This window comes from Vigna umbellata, chromosome 5 (genome assembly GCF_029865625.1).
Source record: "Vigna umbellata cultivar VRB3 chromosome 5, Vumbellata_1.0, whole genome shotgun sequence".
Taxonomy (NCBI): Eukaryota; Viridiplantae; Streptophyta; class Magnoliopsida; order Fabales; family Fabaceae; genus Vigna; species Vigna umbellata.
Window position 1 is genome coordinate 16,062,244 of NC_142169.1, and position 16,851 is coordinate 16,079,094.

Here is a 16,851-nt window from a genome sequence, read left to right on the forward strand (position 1 = left end):
GCAGTTAATAAAATACAATAAATAATTTTTTTCATTAACTAAAATTAATTTAACGCATACATTAATTAGTAAAAATCTTCTCATTCCAACATTTGGAACATTATTTTTTACCTTGTACATATATTAGTTCTGATTTATAAAGAAATTTGCTTTTTCTTTCCATTGAAGTACTTAGTAAATCAGATATACAATTATGGAAATTCATTATTAGGTTGGCGAATATGAACTTTTATTTACATGAAATTATATCCTTTACATTCTCACGTTTGTTCATGTGTTTATACATTTTCTTTTTTTCCTATTTTGCCCCTCCCCCATAAAAGAAAAATGAGTCCAATTCTACGAGAGCTTGAAGCAAAGTCGGTAAGAGTATTGAACTGGTTTTGGAATGCTAAATCTTCAATGGAGAGGATGATTTCTTTCAAATGCCGGCAGGGATGAGATCCTTATCGATCTCAGTTTTCTGATCATCTTCAAATTCCATCCAATGTAAAATAGGACCCTGAACATCAAATATTTGAAGTGTATACACAAGTATTTAATGAAAAGAAGAAACATTTTCTCATATTTAAAACACAAAATGTGTTTAACATTTCTTAGCTAGTGTTTCTTAAGACTCTTATTATTAGTAAAAGAGTAGTGGCATCACATTCTTCAGATGCTCAGTAAAATTAGTACTTCATCTATCAAAAAGTGAGAACATGCAAATTGACGGCTTACTACCTTTCCCTGTCGTAGTACTTTGGGAGGCATTTTTGTCATGTCAACAACCGTGGATGGGTCGGCCACTCTTACACCACCATCAATAACAAAATCAAGACCCTGAACAACCAAAACAGAGGTATTACGAGAAAATTAACCACCTTAAAAAAGGTGTTATAAGCTTCTCTTTTCTCCTTTTAAAATTTGCCTTCTCTGCTTTCTGGGTGAAAGATATAACAGAACAAAGGCTATAAAAACTTATAGTAGCAAATAGGCGAACCTTTGAAACCTTTAGGTTTGTGGAGCCAAGCATACCAAAATAGTCTTATATAATAAATAGAATGCAAAGCATGTGTGCAGTCAGATACTAATAAGGTTCCCCAGAGAAAGACGACTATGCAAATATAGTGTACTATGTACATGATGTGATCTATTTCTATCAAGCACAAATGCCAATAATATTTCCCTTTTTCTTTAGAATAGGGGTCAAAATAATTTTTTGCATGGTTATTTATCCTGACAAAATTCATTAACCCTTAATAAAATAGAAAGAGTGATACCTCTGGTCCATATGTATCAGCTATTATAACTGGGTCAATCATCCATTCATCTTCCTTCTGGAACTTGATGCTAAAAGAAAGAAGAAAAATGTCAAAGTACTGCTAAGGTACAAGTATAAACTATAATTCTCCATATATTAACACAACTTCGGGGGGAGGTATCAGGGGAGGTGAGGCTGCAGTTAGTAGTAGTGCATAAGCACTCATTAAGTATGTGTTTGGGTGACCGTATACAAACTCAATTTTTTATGATCTTTGATTTTGGTTAAACTTAAGTTTGAAGTGGCAATTGTGTTTGGAAAGCTTCATCTCAAAAGAAAGTTTTAGTAAAATTTAAAAATTTCCAGTCCAACACTAGAGTTACATGATCATTACTTGTACTAGAATCATGTTTAACAAAAAAATGACATGAAAACAATATTATTTTTTGGGTACAGGCATGCTGACTTCCAAACGAAAAATAAACTAGCACTAGACATATTGTGTGTGAGAGATAGATATTTGTAAGTGGCCTGATAGCAGGTGACGGAATATACCTAACAAATCTTAAAAAGTGGATTTTATGTTTCACTTAACTTCAAAAAATCAACTTGTAAAATGAGATCTACACTTATTTATATACTAATATATTATCACATCTCTAATCAATGTGAGATCTCTAACATCTAATCAATGAGATCTACACAACAATATACTGCCTGGGAGCTGTGATATAGAGTCATAGTAGACCTCCTACTAGGATGCCAGAGGCTAAAAGGTTAGAGATGTGGCCACATTAGGTTAGGTGGAAGTATTCATTTACCCTCACTAAAATGCTTTGTAGCCAATTGATGTTGATAGACTATGTACATATTTTGATAAACTTCTGTATTAAATATATGTTGTTTTATGTTAATTAGGGAAACATAGACTTTTGCTATTGTTTGATATTGGTAGATATTGTTGATATTGTTTTTAACAATATTTTCTATTTACCATATTTATGTTTGGTTGCCATATATACTTGTATCATTCTTCACTATAAATATATTATCCTATGTGTTTTAGAAAAGAGGGAGATTAGTCATATACCTAGTTTTACTATGTTCAACATGATATCTAAAACCTAAAGCTTTTGATAATCAATATTTGAATTTTGACTTCATTGAGAGGATTTTCTTGCTTCTTGTCATAGAACACTGGTTCTTTTCAACTATTGAGATTTTTGGGGTGAATCTGTATTGACTCAGTAAGGTGGGGTATACCTCATTTTGGGAGTGTCGTGGTTGGCTACCCTAGGAGAGGTTAAGATAAATTGGAAGAATCTGATTGAGTTTCAACCAAGGAGAGAGGGAGGTGACGATAAAAGGAGATCCCACCTTAACTAAAAGAGTCATATCACCTGAAGCTTTATTAAAGGAGATTGAGATTGAAGTGGTGTCTTTGGTGTGGAGCATGGGCAGTGCTGAACTGGAAGAGAGGGTGAATGAAAACAAACAATTAACCCCAGACCAACAAGCAGAGTTAGACGAAATTCTAGGAGGTTTTGAGCAAATTTTTCAAGAACCAAAGGGGCTACCTCCCAACAGACAAATGAACCACCAAATCCCTATCAAAATGGGCGTGGATCCTGTTAATGTGAGGCCTTATAGATATCCTCATTTGCTAAGACAAAGATTGAAAAGCAAGTAGCAAAAATGTTGTGTTGAGGAATAATAAGACCGAGTAATAGCCCATATTCAAGTCTAATTATTCTAATAAAGAAGAGAGATGGAAGTTGGAGGTTTTTTATTGATTATACCAAACAAATTCCTCATTCTAGTAATAGAGGAGTTGTTGGATGAATTAAATGGGGCTAGTTATTTTTCCAAAGTGGATTTGAGGGCTCGTTACCACCAAATCAGAATGGAGGAAGGAGACGTTCCAAAGACAACTTTCCACACACACCAAGGGCATTATGATTTTTTAGTGATGCCTTTTGGATTATCCAATGCCCCCGCAACATTTCAGTGTGTGATGAATACGGTATTCAAGCAATTTTTGAGGAAATCTGTTAGTTTTCTTTGATGATATCTTAATTTATAGCAAATCATGGGAGCAACATAAGGAACATCTCAAGCAAGTCCTTCAAACATTATGGCAGCAATACCTTTTCGCCAACAAGAAGTGTGAGTTTGGAAAAAAAACAAATTCGGTACTTGGGACATGTCATTTCGAGAAAAGAGATGGAGATTGATCTGGAAAAGGTTGAGGCTGTATGAGAATGGCCAGAACCACATAGTATCAAAACTCTTAGGGGATTCCTTGGGCTTATGGGACACTATAGGAGGTTTATCAAGGACTGTGTGAAGATCGCTAGACCCCTGATAGATCTTTTGCGAAAGGGACAGTTTGAATGAACTTCCAAAGGCATGGCAACCTGAATGCTCTCAAAACTGCCCTTACCACTGCCCCGATTTTGGCATTATCAGGTTTTTCCGAAACTTTTCATGTGGAGCGTGATGCTTCGGTTAGAGGGATAGGGGCTGTGTTGTCCCAGAATCAAAGGCGCGTTGCTTATTTTAGCAAAGCATTAAATGATTCTTCCGTGTCAAAATCTATCTATGAGAAGGAACTAATGGCTTTAGTTTTGTCTATATAACATTGGAGACCATATTTGTTGGGAAAAAGGTTTGTGGTGCATACGGATCAAAGAATTTTAAGATATTTGTTGGAGAAACGTATTACCACTCAAAATCAACAGAATTGGTTGGCCAAGCTATTGGGTTATGAATTTGAGATTGAATATAGATTAGGAGTGTCTAATAGGGTGGTCGATGCTCTGTCACGTAAATTGGAGGAGCAAGAGACTGAGGAATTAGAATTAAAGGGAATTTCAAGGCCATTCTAGTAGGATTTTCAAGAGGTGTTGGGGGAAGTACAACATGATCCAGTTCCTCAAAATATCAAGAGTGATTTGGAAAAAGACCCTGGCTCTCATCCAAATTGCACAATGGAGAATGATAGGCTGCACTAAAAAGGTAGATTGGTTCCAGCCCAATTTGGGTGGATTCAGAGGTTAATTGCATAGTTTCATGTTACACAAACAGGTGGTCATTCTGGCATTTTCAGAACATATAGGAAGTTGGCACAAAGTCTATATTGGATAGGCATGAAGAGGGATGTGACAGATTTTCTAGCTTCTTGTATGGTGTGCCAACGACACAGGTACTTGGCTTCCTCACCTAAAGGTTTGTTACAACCATTGCCTATTGCGCATGCTATATGAGAAGACATAAGTACAGACATTATTATGAGACTACCCAAATCTAATGGGTATAATGTGGTATTAGTGGTGATTGATAGGTTAAGCAAGTATAGACAATTTATCACCCTAAAACACCCCTATTCAGCCAGGTCCATAGCCGAAGTCTTTGTAAGGGAGGTGGTGAAGTTAAATGAGATTTCGTCCTCCATCATCAGTGATAGAAACTCTACCTTTATGAGTTTGTTCTGGAAGGAATTGTTTTATCTTTAGGGTACAAGATTATTGATGAGTACAACTTACCATCCGAATATGATCGACAAACTGAGGTCTTGAATAGGACTTTAGAGACATATTTGAGATGTTTTAGTTCTGAACAACCAAAAACTTGGATTTCCTTTCTACCATGGGCTAAATATTGGTATAATACAAGTTTCCAGGCGTCAGCCAAGTGCAAACCTTTTGAAATAGTATATGGTAGAGCACCACCCACTCTATCCCGTTTGTTTCGGGAGAAACCGCAATAGAGGTTGTAGCATAGGACCTCAGGGATAGGGATGAGGCTCTCTAGCAGTTGAAATTTCACCTTAGCCGAGCCCAAGAACAAATGGTGAAATTTTCTAATAGGAAGAGGAGGTCATCCTCAATTCAGGTGAGGGATTAAGTGTTTTTAAAGATAAGACCACACAGACAGATGTCCATGCCTGCCAGATTACATCCTAAACTTGCACCTAGGTACTATGGACCTTTCCTAGTCCTCAAGCAAGTAGGTTTGGTAGCCTTTCACTTGCAATTGCCAACATCAGCGAGGATACACCCAGTTTTCCATGTTTCGCAGCTTAAACCAGCAGTGGGAAATCACAACCTACAAATGGAGAAGGATCTTCCAATGGAGCTGCAGTATAAGGAGCCAAGTTGTGTCCCCCTAAGAGTTTTAGATCGCAGAATGCATTCCATGCACAGACTCATTATCCCACAACTTCTCATCAAATGGAAGGAGGATGGTCCTGAAGGTGCAACATGGGAAGAAGGACTGATTCAGGACCAATTTACTAACTTCAAGCTTGTGGACAAGGTTGTTCAGACCCGTGGAAATATTGATAGAACCCTGATGGTTTACCTTAGGAAAAAAACGTAGAAGTTAGTAAGAAGTGGTTAGGGTAATTAGGAGGAGTTTTAATCCGCAGTTATGAGGAGTTTTGATCAGTAGTTAGATAGTTTTATCTTTTAAGGAAGGGGCCATGTCTAGGAGGAGGTTGTTGAATGTTTTGTTGTAGAATAGGGTCTGTCCTGTGTAGAAGGGAATGTCTTACCTTGGAAGTTGTTGATTGTCTTTGTATTTTCAATTCAATAAAATGTTGCCTTACTTTGAGGAGTCATATTTGTGTCTGTTTTTGATTAATCCAATATAGAATTTAGGTTTCTTTTAACAGACAATCTAAGTGCTATTATTCTAGCTCATAATCTTGTTATTCATGCTAGAACCAAATATATGGATGTTTTCTTTGTTCAAGAAAAGGTTACAAACGAAGAGTGCGTTTGTCAACATATTCAAGGTGAAGACCAGTGGGTAGATCTTCTCATCAAGACTTTGCCTCCAATTAGATTTTCCTTTCTTAGGGGCAAACTCGATGTAATTGAGGTTAGACAATGTTATTAGTTGGTTATGTTGTTACAGCTGGCTATTTCTATTTTGGTTTAGTGTAACTGTTTGCAAGGCAGTTACTATAGTTTGTTTTATATGTGGCTAGTTTTCTATAAAGAGTTCCTATTTCCCTTTTGTATCTTTGATCTTTAGATAATAAAATCAGTGTATTAGTGTTTTCTATCACGGATCAACAAATCTGCCCGTAGTTCATCAGTTTTTTGGTTCATGGCTCCTTTTTTAAGTTTTTCACTATTGTTTGGTATCATTGTCTCTCTCCCTTGTTGAATCATTAACTCCTTTACTCAGATCTGTGCTCTCCAATTTGATTTTTGCATTTTAGGATATTGAGGCATCATCCTAGCAAGCCCTGGCCCTCCAACTTTCCTTGAGTTACTTTCCCATATCATATAGGCCCCACAGCTTTTCCAATCATATTTGGTCTGTGGTTTTCCCAATGAATCACTCCGGTCTCATAATTGCACACCCGAAATTATACTTTTTGATATATTTTTCTCTAAATGGGTCTATGTACAACAAGCTTGAAACTAAGTTAACTACAGGTTGAGGAAGGATATTGGAATATGTTAGGGTACAAGGTATATGAGAGAAGAAGGTATAGGAGAGAAGGAGAAGGGCACCGAACAGTGGAAGACGGGGAATGACCAGGCCGAACAGTGGAAGGCTGGGAGCGATCAGGCCGAAAGGTGGACAACGGGGAACAAGCAGGCCGAACGGTGAACAACGGGGAGCAACCAGGCCGAAAGGAGGGAAGCAGAGAAAGGTCAAGCCGAAAGGTGGTAGGCTGTGGGGGAGTCGAGCCGAACAACAGAAGATGGTGAGAGCTCGAGCTGAGCGGTGGGAAGTAGTGAAGGACCTGAGCCGAACGGTTGAAGAATTACCATCCTAACTGTAGCAGCTGTTAGGATGGACGGGAACTAATTACAGTAAAAGGGAGCCACATTCGAGGAGAATATCCAGTATAAGTTAATTAGAGTAAATATATATATCTTCTAGGAAAATATTCAATATAAGTTAATTATAGTAAATAGAATTATATCCTAGGGAAATATTCAGTATAAGTTAATTATAGTAAATAGAATTATATCCTAGGGAAATATTCAGTATAAGTTAATTATAGTAAATAGAATTATATTCTAGGAAAATATTTAATATAAGTAAAGCTAGATGCTATTGTTAAGGGCATGCTTTTGATTATTGAGTTTTGTTGACAGGCAGCTATACTCCTGTGAGGGAGGTTATGCTCCTAAGTAATTGAAGGAAGTTATGCTCCCAATTACCCTTGTTTACTTTTGTTTATTCAGATATTACCATCAATAAAAGAGATTCATTCGTCCATTATCATTCAATCATTGTCTTTTCTACCTACTGTGATTGTGATTAATTACGTCTCCTACTCGGATACGTAACAGAAAATGTGAAATTCCACTATTATCTTGATCATATCTAACAATATACTAGACAACTTTTAAGGATTAGTGCGCTATTTTTTAACTATTTCCTAGGATTGGTTACCACATTTTCTTATGCTTTATTTCCCTTTTAGATACTATTAAGATAGACACAGTTATAGGTTTCATAGTGTAATAAGTTCTAGCAATAAACAAAATATTATTCAGAGTCTCTACTCTATCACTTTCGTCGATCAATAGATAAACCTCATAATTCAACTGTCTAAACTAAAGGTGTATTTTTCCTCCTAACACCATCTGAACTTATACAACTTGTATTCAAGGGAAAAGAACAAACAAAACATTGGAACTTTTCAGCCATCAATGCCTTACAATCTAGAACCTAAAATTCCCTTTATCCTTTTATTGTATATGCTCATATTTCATATTCACACAGCCTCATATAATTTGGACTGAAGTAACAGATTTCCAAGTTATGTCTCTTTACTCTCAGATTTTGCATTGGATTGGATGTGCAATATTGTATTGTATTTATCATGTATGGCATTATCAATTTTGATTATTTTATCTTTTGATGTCATGTCCTGATTTGTTTGCATTTAAAAGTCATTTTGTCATGGTTTGTTATATTAAAATTTTAAGTTATTCTTAAGTATACATATCACTTGAATGATGTCAAATGTTGCCGTATCAAAGTGATGATTTCTGGGTGACTGCCTCAGTCCACATTTTACCTCATGACAACACTTGTTCTTAGAGAACAATCTTTCTTTACCAAGTAAAAGTGGAAACACGGATCAAACAATTAAACAAACCTTGTACATATCAATGGCGCATCCATCTCCTTCAGTATTGTTTGACAAATGGCATCATCAGGCATACGTACACCCACATTTTTTCTTGATGCATATTTGGCAGAAGACGTCCCAAACCTTATGCATTGCTTAGGTAATTCTTTGCTTGCAATTAGGATGAATGTATACTGCCACTCAATTACAAATAATAAATAATTGTCTAAAACTATACTGCATACACACTGCTGTGTAAGAATGAATTAGTAGCATAAAAAATATCTGGAAGTAATCATCATAGGCCTTCAAATACATACCCACAACAACTAAAGATATATGAACTGATATAGACATCCTTTAACCCAACAACTGCAATTGTAAAACTCCTAGTTCCTTAAGATTTTCAGCAAACAAATCTGAAGTTTGTGTTAAATTTTAGGGTTTTGTTCTTTATCTAATATTGATAAAATACACCATTCTTATCAAGATCATTCAAGTTTGCAAAAAACACTAGGCAATAAATAAGAGCCTACTTGATTATATAAAGTAGACCGGTAATGAGGGGTCACCACAGAAAAAGGCATGTTACACCAATTAAACTTTCCCATCCAAAAATCATTGAAGTATTCACAAATTCATTAAATGTTTTTTCATTAGAACCAGAGAGCCCACTTACAGGACCAGGTAAGTGATGCTTAACAGCTTTGAATAAATTCGCATGGCCTTGACCATCACCACGTGGAAATCCAGCTGTGTACTTGTCTATGTCCCGAAATGAATGACACAAGATGCTAAGAGGCTGCAAGTACATTAATGGTTGCAAGTAATAGTACCAGGATTAGATATACATCGAGGACAATGCTAATTTGGTCAAACACAATCCAACCTAAACAAATGTAAAGTGATTGCAAACATGTAGCACCATAATGTGAAAAGTAGGAGGCCAGTTGGAAGATAATATACAATTGACCAAGACAAGCTGTACTCCTCACCTTTGAAGCTTCTATATTCTTGATTCTGCAACAAAACACTACATCATATGTTAATGACAAGGAAAATGGAGTATCTAGGAATAGAATGCAAGATTTGAAAAAAGCTACCTACCTACGAAGACGTTCAATGGCAGAGTGGCTTCTAAGGTCACATACTATTGCATACCTACATTAATAGAGAAAAGTAGAGATGCTCGGCAATATGGACCTCCAATTCATTTACAAGAATATTAGAATAAAATGAATGTTAATGGATAATAGGATTGTTATATATCATATGACCCATAGTTGACATGTAGACACATTTTCTTCTGCCATAATTATCTAGAATATGAAACACTGATTAGTATAGATAAGAACCCTGATATCAGGTCAATATATTAAAATAATATATAACAAGGAGTGCTAGGAGTAATTTTCCAAAACAAGTAGGTGCAACTCCAACCACAATAGAGGTGTAACACCTTAATATGAAACTCAATTATTATTCGCATTGTAGTCAATAATAGACATTTTTGTTGTTGTTAAACTATAGGAAAGAGAGAGGCCAAAAATAGATAGGTTGCTTTTACCAAAAGTGGAATTTTAGGTGCTAATTATCCTTGGCTTTGGTGTTAATCAGCTTGAATTTTGTATAATATAAACTAGCCCCGCATAGTGTAAATCTGACGTAGTGTAGGATCACACAATATAGTTTAATTCAACTGTGATTGGTTTTCTAACCACTTCTATAAAGTCCTAAAACACTAAAAGGCACACATTTATACATTTCAACATGGATAAACCCATTTCATCACAACTAAGTTGGCATGTGATTGAGTATTCATGTTGCATAACTTGAGTTGTTGAAGGGATTGGTTTAGTTTAAGGGTGATTGAAAGGCATAATTTGAGAAGGAAAAACAAAGTATGACTTTAGACTTTTCATCCTCTTACCTTGACTTATTTGAGAATGGCTCTAAGTTCTCAAGAAGTGGGTGCAGAAGGAACAACCAACTCTCTCTACTTCTGCTTAAATTGGTTAAGTTATATTTGGCCAAAAATGGATAGGTTGCTTTTACAAAAAGTGGTAAGTTTACTGCTAATGATCCTTGGTTTTGGTGTCAATCACCTAGAATTTTGTATAATCTAAATTAGCCCTACATAGTGTAAATTTTACATAGTTTAGTCTGATGCAGAGTGTAGATAACACAATATAGTTATGATTGGTTTTCTAAATTCATAATCACTTCTATAAAGTCCAAAATTTCCCAGAGTAGTTAACACAAATAAAACATAGCCAGTAAACTATCTCATCATATGCTCAAAATAAACATAAGTAATTACCCAAGCAGACCTAACACAATTATTCATTTAATAACTTGGTTCACACCTCTAGGATGTTAGCAAAGGTTTGCATAACTAACCCTAATCAATGTAGTTAAATGGTAGGGGAATGGAGTTGCAATTGTTTTGCTAGCCATCATAAGTAATTTGGGAAGGGAGGCCTGCTATGGTGGCACCTTAGACAGCATTGTTATTGGGAAATTCCACATCACCTGCCTCAATTCTAGGGCTGCGGCTAGTATTTCTGTTGGACAATTTGGCTTAATGCCATTACGTTTTAAGATTAAATCTGATACAGTATCAAATCCTCTAATCCATCTTAGTAATCACCCTATTCTAGTAGGCCTGCCTGGTTTGGTAAGTATTTGTGGAGTGGGGTTGTGGAGAAATCCCAAATAGTCTACCTCAATTCTTAGGAGGTGGCTTACATATATTTGTTGAGTAACTTCGCATAATACCCAATTGGTTTTAAAATGAAATCTGATAACTAGTGTGCTTTTATGGTGGAATTCTGGCTTTCGTTCATATTCCTCCATTAGCAGCCAGTGATAATATTGGCACTAATTAATGTGACACTAAAAATCATTCAAAGTAATTTACGAAGTATTGCATATTTAGTGACACCATATCAGAAAAGTACAATTCTAGTAGAGTTAGTTAATCGCTTCGATAATTTGTTATAGTTGGTTGGAATATAGAGTTGACCTGGTGGGTAAAAGTGAAAAGAGTGGGAGGCATCGGTTCGAGTCCCCTCCAAACAAAAACTAATAATCTTAACAATTAACATTTTCAGATTCAAAAAGACATGTCTCCCGGCATTTCGTTTGAGTTCACACAGCAGCGAATAATTTCATCATCATATACACGTTTCACACGTTAAGAACAATAAAAATGTGATGTTTCTTAAAATTTTTTTCTCCACGTTAACCAGTTCATCCAATGCATTAGGATTATGCAAATGATATTTCAAATTATATTAAACAAAGAGTTGAAAGTGGTAAAAAAGAAGGCTGAATATACCACAACAAAAGCATAAAACCCATATCAAATGTAATAGTACAAGCGAATGAAATGCATGTCAAATGAACTACAATGGACCGAATAAGCAGTTGAGTTACTTAAACAAATAAAAAAGGAAACAATTTGGAAATTATGCCAGGAGGATTGAGATGCACTTACAGGGTATCAGTGGGGATAACTCCGACCGCACCTTGTTTCAAGAGATTGACAATCGGTTCCAATTTCCAAGAATCAGAGGCAGATGGGTCTGCTTCAGTGTACACCAATCCATCTTCCTGTTCATCGACCATTAACATTAAAGTTAAAGTTATATCCAATGTCAAGATTTTGCAGTCTCAATTAATTAGAATTCACAATTGTAATGATGTTTTAAGATAATTCTAAAAAAAATCAACGTGTCATCCCATCACAAAGTAGATGACATAACAATGTGAAATATCTTTGCAAATGCATGGACTATATTATTTTCTCTTTATGAGTAACAATCAAAGTTAATGGAGGCGTAAACAAACCTTGGTGAATCGAGAACCAGTGGTGTATTTGAGACGCTTGGGGCTGCGCTTAACCACCATGGACACTACTGAACTTCTTCTGGGTGGCCAAAATGACAAATGAGTAGTCGGAAACGACAGGCGAGAGCCGAAGAATGAATCGGCGTCGAAACGCCATTGCTTATCTCCACAAACACAAAGCGTTTGCATTTTTGGTCAACACTGTAACCAGCTACAGAGAAAAATGCGAAGAATTTGGTGAAAATGGAACTTGTACATGCTCTGCTTCTCCAACCGGGAAATTTGCTGTTTGCTTTTCAAGCCCTTGGGCGTGGTAGCAAACATAAACAATGCTAAAGAACATGGTTTGTTGAAACAGCGTGAATCGTCACGTCATTCTTTCACTGACGCCGTTTAAGAGTTTATCTCAGATCATACGTGGCAACACAATATACTCTTCAGCGGTAAACAGAAAAAAGATATTTTTGACACACTTTTACTACAACAGGTGTAATTTATTAATGAATCAATATTTATTTGTCTAAATCCAATAAAAATATATATAAATGTTATATAAAAACATATATGTTAATATGCTTTTTTTTCGTAAATATATTCTTAGGACTTTCTATATCCGTATGATTCACGGGGTCATTTCCCGGTATTTAATGAAAAAATGTATATTTATTATATAAGTTTAATTTATGAGAATAAACTAAAATTTGCAGTAATTAAAATAATATTAAATTGAAAAAACACAATGAATTTTGAAAACTTTAAATATTCCTTCTACAATTTACACATTTATGTAGAAATAAATATTTACTTCATGGTTTTAAGGTCAATTTAGGATTCTCTTCTTGTTGAGTTGGATTACTTTAGTTTTGGTTTTATTTGCTTATTTCTTTGTTGATTTATTGGTTCAATCAATGAGGTTTTTCTATTTGTGCTTTAGGTTATTTATGGATTTTTATTTACTTTTGTTATTTTTTTTGTAAGGGTATAGGTTTTAAATCTATGGGATTTGTCTTTATGATCGTTGAATAAGTTCTTCCTCAGAATTTCTTGGTTGTTTAAGTATATAAAAAAAACTTTTGTACAGGTAAACTTTTAAATAATGCCTGTGATATTTTTTAATCTCGATTACTTTTATTATATATTAAAAATATTATAGAAAAATACTTTTTACAACAACTTTTTATATTGGTTGAAATTCATTAAGTATAGAAAATGATATAGTGATAGTATCATAAATATGATATAGTGATAGTATCATAAATATGATAATAAGTTTTTGGTTACTCGTTGGACTCAAAGTTCACATAAAAAGTGACACGACGACAAAATTGTAATAAATTAAAAAACTTTATATACCAATTTGATGAGTGCATATTTATGTCAATATTTTAAATTTAGTTTCAAATTTTTGATCAAGTCTTGTGTTTAAATAACTAATTTCAATAGGATTTGTGACAAGTAGACTTATTAAGTTTGGAAATTAAAAGGTCTTACAAAATGATTTTTAGTTGCATAAATTTTTTTTAGATATTCTAATGTTTATTGATGTAATTGAAGTAAAAGTTTGATTCATTCCAAACATGAAATTAAATGGTTCGAGTTACAAAATAAAGCCAAAATTAGTTTATTTTGGAAAGAAATGTACAAGGAGCTAAATACACCCCTAGTTTTCACTTATACACTTCCTTTTCAGCATTGAGCCACAAAATGCTTTTGTTGCTACACTCTTTTATTTTCTTATTCCACATTCCTCTTACCTCTTAGAAAATGGGACTCACTCATGACATAATCTTCTACTTATGAATCAAGCCAATCAAATACTAACATTATTGATAGAATTGGGAACTAAGGTATTACCTTATATTGGTGCAAGAAAAAAACATATCAATCACCCCATTATTAAGAAAAAGAGAACTATTTGTTTTCATTCTCTCTTTCATCGGTATTTCATGTGTTGTGATTTGGGGTGATAAAAGAAAAGAATGCCTTAAGATTTGGCTTAATAAGATTTTGATATAGATACCTTATAAAAGAAAAATATAAGAATATATTATTAATATGATAAGAGGTGTTAATCAAAGAATGAACTTAATGATAAAAAGTAGTATGATGTATTGAATATATATATATATATATATATATATATATATATAGAGAGAGAGAGAGAGAGAGAGAGAGAGAGAAAGAGAGAAAGAGAAATTGTAGTTGCCCCTAGCCATGCATAGTTAATAATTTCTGCATCAACGATTTTTTTATGCTCGTCTAGTCCAAATATGTCTTTCTTCGTTTGTATTGGGAAAGTAACTTTGATGGCTTTAGTTTCAGGTATGAAGAGAGGTAGTTGCACTATTAAGGAAGAATAGGATGAAATCATTTTTGAGGAGTATCTTGAATGACCATTTTCCCTTGACATTTCTTTTTAGGTGCAACAAATTCATTTGTATTATTCTTCTTTTTCCTTTTAGATAGAGTGGAATCCTAAAACATCATCAATTAAACAACTTAGCTAATAGATTAAATATATGTTCATACATATGAATGAATATAGTTGTATAAACATACCTCATCAACAACCTTTAAGAGATTGATTAGCCATACCACAAATGTACCTATTGCTTGTCCTATTGCCAACATGTCATCATCAACATTAGGTATAAGAAATAATACATTTGGCTCTAGAGCAATATCTACTCTAACTTTTATATGTCCATTAGGTAGATATCTACCATGTAGTGTATCACTCTTAAAATTATGTAATTTCCCATGGGCAACCGAGCATAGTAATGGTGATGCTACAAAAAATTTACAACTTGAGACCCCTACATTTTAAAATATAATTATAAGATAGTTAGTAAATGTAGAGAACTTTTAAAGTAAGCAAATGTAGAGAGCTTTTAAAGTAAGCAACTTACACTAATGTTATAAGTTAGTTACCTCAGGAAAACTATTTGATGAAAATGTGTAACTCCCTTTGCCACTATTGACACAAATATCAGTTTGTTTTATAGTATTTGATGTGCCAATTTTTTGAGTGACATAATCTCATTCTCCATTTATGCCATTCTTTCAGTCATTTCTTTCATTTGAGCAGTCAATCTATCATGCTCTTGGAATGTACAATGCTTTTTGGCTGGGAAATAATCTTTGTGCTGACTCCAAATCCTGTTGTCTTAACATGATCTTGATGGGAGACATAAATCTTGAGCCAGAATGTTTGGGTGAGCATCACTCATCTCTTTTTAATGTATTGTGACAATACTACTTAAACAACAAATAAGAATATCACACTTATTCTCATTTCATACAAACAAATATAATATCAAAAGATATCACTTACACATTTGTTCCAAACTTGATGAACCTCTTTGTTTTCAATTCTGTCGCCCTTGTTCACACGAGCATGCTTCCATAATTCCTGACGGGGAATGTTACTAACATTTAATCTCAATTCCTTTATCTAATTTTTGTGAAAAACAATGAAACTAGTTAAAGTATTAGAAACTTGTATATTGTGTATTTATTTATATATTGACTTATCATTTCTACCCCTTACATGAGCCCATTATCCTATCTACTGGAGACAATACTTTTGCTTTCTCCTCTTATAATGCTTACTTATAAGAGGTCTAACACAAGCTCACTTAGATATGTTTATGTATGGACTTACTGGTGAGCTTCCAACCCTTTGCTACATGTAGAACTTGTAAACTAACCCTAGGAATGCATACATAATCCCTTATTCCAAACAATGGGATTAGCTCTAAAAAGTACAAAAGACAGATAATTTTACAATTTTCTTCATAATTAAGAATCATAATGTCTAAACTAGCCTTTTTTTAACTCTTCATTTAATTCGTTAGCTTACCTTGTAAGAAACCCCCTTAAGGTGTGTGTAGGGTTTAAACTTGACTTCCTTTCTTAGATTTTAGCCTTATTTCTTGTAGTGATTCCTTCAATAAGTTGTTCTTGCTCCATGATCATATTTATGGATGAACTTCCATGTATGGAATGCTTGAAAAAGATCATCGAAACATATACTACATCTTCACCCTTATATCATATCTTAATCAAAGGTTGACATTATTTCTATTGGACTCAACTTGCTATGCAAAAGATAATTTTTTTTCTTAACATAGTATTAAAAACATCAAATTGAGTATGTAATCTCAAGATGGATTAATCTGCTATGTAAAATCACAAGGAAGTTTAGGAAATTGTCGTAAAGAGTAAATAACTCAACAAATTTAATGTAAGTATTGTATTACTTATATATTGAGTGTATTTACTTCTTTATAATTGATATATTATAATTATTAAAAATATATTATTTAATGACTTGAAAAGACTTGCTTTTTTTTAGTATTAATCATCTATTCATGACACAATTTTACAAGCTGTAAAAAATAATACAAATTTATACAATACATATTTAAATAAAACATGATTAAATTATTAAACTTAGTATTATTTATTTTGATTAAAATCATAGATAATCTTAACATAATCTTACTATCTATTAAAGTTAAACTATATTTGAAAAATCAGTTATCTAACTTCCTTTAAGTTTTTTCCGTGTTTCTCCAAACTTTCTCTTAATGTATAAACTACTAGTTTTTTCCCAGTGTCTTGAAACTTTCTCTTAATGTATAAA

At 33.8% G+C, this 16,851-nt stretch overlaps 1 protein-coding gene across 1 annotated transcript; it reads right to left on the minus strand.

The window, feature by feature from the left end:
• Positions 1-207: 207 nt before the first annotated feature.
• On the minus strand, positions 208-12,572 carry LOC124838753 (DHBP synthase RibB-like alpha/beta domain-containing protein). The gene is made up of 9 exons (XM_047314436.2): positions 12,204-12,572; positions 11,851-11,966; positions 9,459-9,512; positions 9,347-9,371; positions 9,031-9,153; positions 8,379-8,545; positions 1,263-1,332; positions 724-822; positions 208-502 (listed from the first exon to the last, which is right to left on the minus strand). Exons 1-9 carry the CDS (start codon positions 12,390-12,392, stop codon positions 422-424), a joined length of 924 nt encoding a protein of 307 aa, XP_047170392.1. The 5' UTR covers positions 12,393-12,572; the 3' UTR covers positions 208-421.
• Between the last annotated feature and the right edge of the window lie 4,279 nt (positions 12,573-16,851).

Coding starts and splice junctions, on each gene's coding strand:
- LOC124838753 (XM_047314436.2), bottom strand. CDS start 12,392: ATGCAAACGCTTTGTGTTTGTGGAGATAAGCAATGGCGTTTCGACGCC. Junction 11,967..12,203: donor CTGGTTCTCGATTCACCAAG/GTTTGTTTACGC, acceptor GTCGATGAACAG/GAAGATGGATTGGTGTACAC. Junction 9,154..9,346: donor AGAATATAGAAGCTTCAAAG/GTGAGGAGTACA, acceptor ATGTACTTGCAG/CCTCTTAGCATCTTGTGTCA.